The sequence below is a fragment of the Mangifera indica genome, chromosome 4 (assembly GCF_011075055.1).
Source record: "Mangifera indica cultivar Alphonso chromosome 4, CATAS_Mindica_2.1, whole genome shotgun sequence".
NCBI lineage: Eukaryota > Viridiplantae > Streptophyta > Magnoliopsida > Sapindales > Anacardiaceae > Mangifera > Mangifera indica.
This window is the reverse complement of record NC_058140.1, coordinates 5061895-5067894: the sequence shown is the minus strand read 5'-3', so window position 1 is coordinate 5067894 and position 6000 is coordinate 5061895. Positions and strand designations below refer to the sequence as shown.

Sequence of the window (6000 nt, the reverse complement as noted above, 5' to 3'; positions counted from 1 at the left end):
ATTTTGAGAATTACTTGATATAAATTATTACTATATTTGATAAATTTTAATAAAAATAGATAAATATAAATAATTATTGTTTTTTATTAGAGGTAATAAAAGAATACTAGTATATTAATTAAAAATAAGATTATTTTTATCCCAAAAAATTAATAAATAAAAAATATGTTATAATAAAACTAAGATTACCTTGATAATTTTTTAATACCGAAAATAGAATTGGTAATCAAATTAACTTTTATATTACCTATTACATAATCATTAATAATAGAAGATTTCTAAAATATTTTATTACTTATAAACCAATTAAAATAATATAAATAATAAAATATAGATTACCAAAGTAATATTTAATCTTTTCAACCAATCACCCCCTTAATGTTTGTTAAAATTTCACAATTAACTATGAGATTAGTTAATCAAGAATCTATTAAATCAACTAAATAAATAATAACAAATACAATCAATTTATAAACAAATTGTATAATTTAAAGATAAGATTAATATCAATACTTACTAAAATAATCTATCTTTGTTGCTTCATTTTGTGTTTTAAGTATAAAATATTGCCAATGAGGCTTTGAGTTTTGCTGGATCAAATTGGAAAGGCTTGTTAACTAGGGTTGTGACGGATTTATTACAAATAATGTGTGTGTGTATATATATATATATATATATATATATATAATATATATAAAATATAATATATAAAAAAATCTAAAAATATAATTTTATTTTTATAAGAATTATCCGGGGCTGTCATTTTTTTTTGAGCTTTAAGCCCCAGTGTCTGTTATATATGCAACTAGATAGAGCTTCACCACTCAAAGCGCTTAAGGTCAGGTGACCCCTGGGTTCTGATCTTACACAGTTAACACTTTTTTGAGCTCCCCGTGCTCCCTAGGTACTCTCTTTAATTACTGTTTTGTTTTTTGATTTTCCTACTGTTTGGTTGCCCGAGAAATGATTGTATGCTTTTCTTTTTCTTTTTTTTTTGTAAAATTTTTCGGATTTTTTTGAGTCCTCTGTTTGGTTGCCGAGAAAATTTTCCAAGTAATGTGAAGTGGAATTTTGTGTATTTTTAGAGTTAAAACTTTTTAATTTGTATTTTTATGTGCTCTGTATGGTAATATCGTCCTCTGTGAACACCTGTGAGGTGAAGTTTTTTATTTTTAGTATTTTCTTATAATTTTTGGTCCATTTTCTTGATAACCAAACAAGCGAGAATCTACATTTTCTAGATCTAAAGAACTTATTTCTTATTTTTAAATTTTAAATTTTGGCTAGGGATCTTATATTCCTGATCTATCTTTATCTTCTTTTACTTTTTGAGTTGGTAAACTCGTGCATTTAGTTTTGAACATATTGAAAATTGGGCCATACAGTGTTTGTTTTGCACTTTCTTGGTTTAATCTTAATAAAACATGCAGACATTTGGTGTAGCCTCAAGAAGTGTGAATAGCTTGTTTCTGCATTTTTTGTTATTTTATTATGGAATGTGTAAAGAGAAGAATGGGGAGATCTTGGTTCATTATCAGAAGGATTAAACAGTGATAATACATATTACTTAAATCTAAAATATTTTGATGTGTTATTCATGGAAAATCATGGTTTGCCAATGAACTTCGTTTTCACTAAATTACAAACAACACTGTTACTATATTTGGTGTAGATCTGCAAGATATCATAGTTATGGTTAGACACTGTAAAATTATCTTTTTTCATATACATTTTTGACATTGTCTTGATTTGTTTTTTGAAACTTTGTCTGTGAAGTTACCTTGGGATGTTAACATAATGGCAAACTGCTGATATGTTTAATTTAGAGTACTGTTAGAAAACGTAAGTGTTTATGTATGAATCCAAAAGTGTAACATTTAACTTTAGCAAGTATGAAACTTTTTTCAATTCATGTACCTTATTTATTTATTGTTAAAACAATAGTTATATGCATCTTATACATCTTAAAGATGAGTCTTATTGTTTAAGATTTAATATTTGTGGTTTGAATTCGAATGTCTTGCTTCTAGTGAATAAGAGATGGGAAACAATGCACACTCATATACTTGATTCATTTGTCATGCTGCTAAAAAGTGTGATTTTTCTTTTACCCTTTTTTTGTCTTTTGTGATTGCTATATTTAATTTTCATTATTTATACTTAAGTTCTTCATGTTTGAACTCCATGCTTGGTTGCCTATCTGGTCACTGGAATTTATAAGGAAATAACAGAAGAGACCATTTTACATATCATACATGTCAAAGCTCATTTCACTTTTTTTTTTAATTAATGCGAGGAATAAGAGGCTTATAGTTTTAGTTTGTATAAAATATGTATTTTGTATTATCCAGTGCAATCATTTTAAATTCTTTCATTATTATGTGGGATTACATAGGGCCCCTTTGTTGGGACTAGCTGTATTTATGCCTGTTGGTTACTTACATTTTTTAAATTAGTACTTTTTTGGAAATATTTCTATATCACTTGTCCAATATTTCAGTTATTTCTGTTCTAAAGGCATTCTTGAACCAAGTTTAGATTTCGGTTGATTCATTAATCCTAGCTATTAAATTTTTCTTAAAATCTGATTCAAGGATCATGAATTTCTGCAATATTGTTCTCCTTAAATTGCAAGAACTATTCTTAATTATTCTTGAAAATTTTGCTAGTAGGGTGCAAAATTTATCATAAGATACAGTCGATTTGTTCATTTATTCTTTTCTATGAAAAACCAATTTTCACCTTTAAGTTAACCTGCATTGTGAAACATTGGTTCAGATAATAAATGTCTCCTAATTACAATCTTCACTATCTTTGTTGAAGTGTCTTCAGTTCCCACAATGTCAGATCTTGAAGCACCCCTGCGTCCAAAGAGGAAAAAGGTGTGGGTTGATTATTTTGTTCAGTTCAGATGGATTATTGTTATTTTTGTTGTGCTCCCTATCTCCTTCACTATCTATTTTCTCACATATCTCGGAGATGTCAAATCCGAGATGAAGTCTTTCAAGAAGCGTCAGAAGGAACATGAAGAAAATGTTAAGAAAGTTGTGAAACGCTTGAAAGAGAGGAACCCAAGAAAGGATGGCCTCGTTTGTACTGCTCGTAAACCCTGGATTGCAGTTGGAATGAGGAATGTGGACTATAAGCGGGCACGCCATTTTGAAGTTGATTTATCAGAGTTCCGTCACATTCTTGACATTGACAAAAACCAAATGATTGCAAAAGTTGAGCCTCTTGTCAACATGGGGCAGATCACCAGGGCTACTGTCCCAATGAATCTTGCCCTTGCCGTGGTTGCAGAGCTGGATGATCTTACTGTTGGTGGCCTCATCAATGGCTATGGAATTGAAGGAAGTTCCCACATCTATGGCCTATTCTCTGATACTGTTGTTTCATACGAAATTGTTCTATCCGATGGTCAAGTTGTTAGGGCTACCAAAGATAATGAGTATAAAGATCTTTTCTACGCAATTCCATGGTCTCAGGGAACTCTGGGTCTTCTTGTCTCTGCCGAGATAAGGCTCATACCCATCAAAGAGTACATGAAACTTACTTACAAGCCTGTAGTGGGTAATCTAAAAGATCTTGCACAGGCTTATGCAGACTCTTTTACACCCAGGGATGGGGATCAGGATAATCCAGAAAAGGTTCCAGATTTTGTAGAAGGCATGATTTACACTCCTACAGAAGGTGTAATGATGACTGGAAGATATGCCTCAAAAGAGGAGGCCAAAACGAGGGGGAATGTCATTAACAGTGTTGGCTGGTGGTTTAAGCCCTGGTTCTACCAGCATGCACAGACAGCACTGAAGAGAGGAGAGTTCACAGAGTACATACCTACGAGGGAGTATTATCACAGGCACACAAGGTGTTTGTACTGGGAGGGGAAGCTCATCCTTCCATTCGCCGATCAATTTTGGTTCAGGTGTCTTTTTGGCTGGTTGATGCCACCCAAGGTTTCTTTGCTCAAGGCTACTCAAGGTGAAGCTATCAGAAACTATTACCATGAAATGCATATCATCCAGGACATGCTTGTTCCTCTTTACAAGGTTGGGGACGCCCTTGAGTGGGTCCACTGTGAGATGGAGGTAACCTTTTTTACTCTACTGTCAGTCTACTATTCTTTTTTCTCCTTTACACTTCTTTTTGGTGATTTTTTTTTCACACATATTTTCAACTGAACTTGTTTTGGTTTACACGTGAATTGAAGGCAAAAATCTTTCATCACTGTTTAGTCCCAGCATTAAGAGAAAAACATATTACAGTTAGTTAATTAGATTAGATTACATAATGCAGAATGAGAAGAAGTTGAGCCACCTTAAGTAGTTCTAGTACCACATCCAAAGCAGGACATGATTTCATAGGCAATTATAAGGAAATTTTGGGACTCATCAAGAAACAAGTTAGAGTTCTATAATACCATAATAAAGACTAGATTTGGCTGTATTTTGGTCAAAATAGTGCTAGTTAGTGGATGGGAATGCTTACATCTATTTTTAAAGGCATTTGAAAGGCGTTTATCATGGAGATCAATTTTGTTGTGTTCTTATCAAGATGTTTTGTTGCTATGTGTGGAAACACTGTTTTGGCTATTTTGTGTAGGCCTTTATTATTTTGTTTTATTGAATTGTTAAGAACTCAAAACTTATTAACATGAGATTTCTATCTTCAACTTTAAGGTATATCCCCTTTGGCTCTGCCCACACAGGCTGTACAAGCTTCCTTTCAAAACAATGGTATATCCTGAGCCAGGGTTTGAGCACCATCATAGACAGGGAGACACGCATCATGCTCAGATGTATACTGATGTTGGGGTTTACTATGCACCAGGCCCCGTGTTGAGGGGTGAGGTATTTGATGGTGCAGCAGCAGTTCAGAAAATGGAGCAATGGTTGATTGAAAATCATGGGTTTCAGCCACAATATGCAGTGTCTGAGCTGAGTGAAAAAAATTTCTGGAGAATGTTTGATGCTGAGCTCTACGAATACTGCAGGAGGAAGTATAAGGCTGTGGGAACATTCATGAGTGTATACTACAAGTCGAAGAAAGGAAGGAAGACTGAGAAGGAAGTGCAGGAAGCCGAACAAGCTATTGTTGAACCTGCTTATGGTGAGGTTGACCAGCCGATGGACTGATTTTGAGATGAATCGGTAGGATTTGTTGCTTTCTCTGTGTCTGTGTTTGTAGTTGTATTTCCTTTGAATGGTAATTTAGTATATCACGGAATATTTCAAATATCCATGGCGGGTATTTGAGTGTTTGAGTTGTTTGACAGATTAGCTTGGACTATTTGAATGGTTTATGGCATCAGATGGAGTGATTTAGACAAGAATTTTGTTAGCCTCTTTTCTCACTTTATTTCCCTGGAATAATTTTGGTTTTGATGCTGTTAGTTAGATATCATATGGAAGCTGGCTTTTGGTTAAATTAGTTCAAATATTGTAGTAGCCCTACTACTGGATCCTTTTAATTTCTAATCGCTGTTATCATGAACAAAGTTTGTTCAGAATTGTGCCAATCTGTTTAAAACATAGGTAATGGAAGGATGGATGAAGAAAAGGCATATTTATTTATTTATTTATTTATTCGTAAATATGATATATGTTGTACAATGCGTATGTAATGGAAGGACAAGGAAAAGTCATTTCTATCCATTCATAAATATGATACATGATGTGTAATGCATGCGATGCAATTACAATAATAGCCAAAATGATTATGACTCTGAATAACCAACTCTAACACGTGTAGTTTGTTAAGACTGTATGTAGTTCATCTGAGCGCAAATTGATGCATTTCAGCTAGTTTTTTTTTTGTTTTTTTTTTTGTATAAAAAACGCTTTTCCACCCCTTAAATGGGTAAATCATTATTTTTCTTTTCTTTCTTTCTTTCTTTTTTGTTTTTTTATTTTCTTCTTCCTTGTCTCACCATCCAAATTCAAAACTCAACACATTTTCATTGGCCAGTCTCCCCCAATCTTCACGACACCATTATCACAA

The 6000-nt window shown here is 33.0% G+C and overlaps 1 protein-coding gene across 2 annotated transcripts; it reads left to right on the top strand.

Annotated features, from left to right (window-relative positions):
- The first annotated feature begins 750 nt into the window (after positions 1-750).
- Positions 751-5332, top strand: LOC123214529 (delta(24)-sterol reductase). 2 transcript variants are annotated; one of them, XM_044634344.1, is made up of 3 exons: positions 751-904; positions 2824-4088; positions 4680-5332. In XM_044634344.1, exons 2-3 carry the CDS (start codon positions 2841-2843, stop codon positions 5133-5135), a joined length of 1704 nt encoding a protein of 567 aa, XP_044490279.1. In that variant the 5' UTR covers positions 751-904; positions 2824-2840; the 3' UTR covers positions 5136-5332. The 2 variants fall into 2 exon arrangements, with proteins under 2 accessions (XP_044490279.1, XP_044490280.1); XM_044634345.1 differs by having other exon boundaries at positions 764-904; positions 2833-4088.
- Positions 5333-6000: the final 668 nt, after the last annotated feature.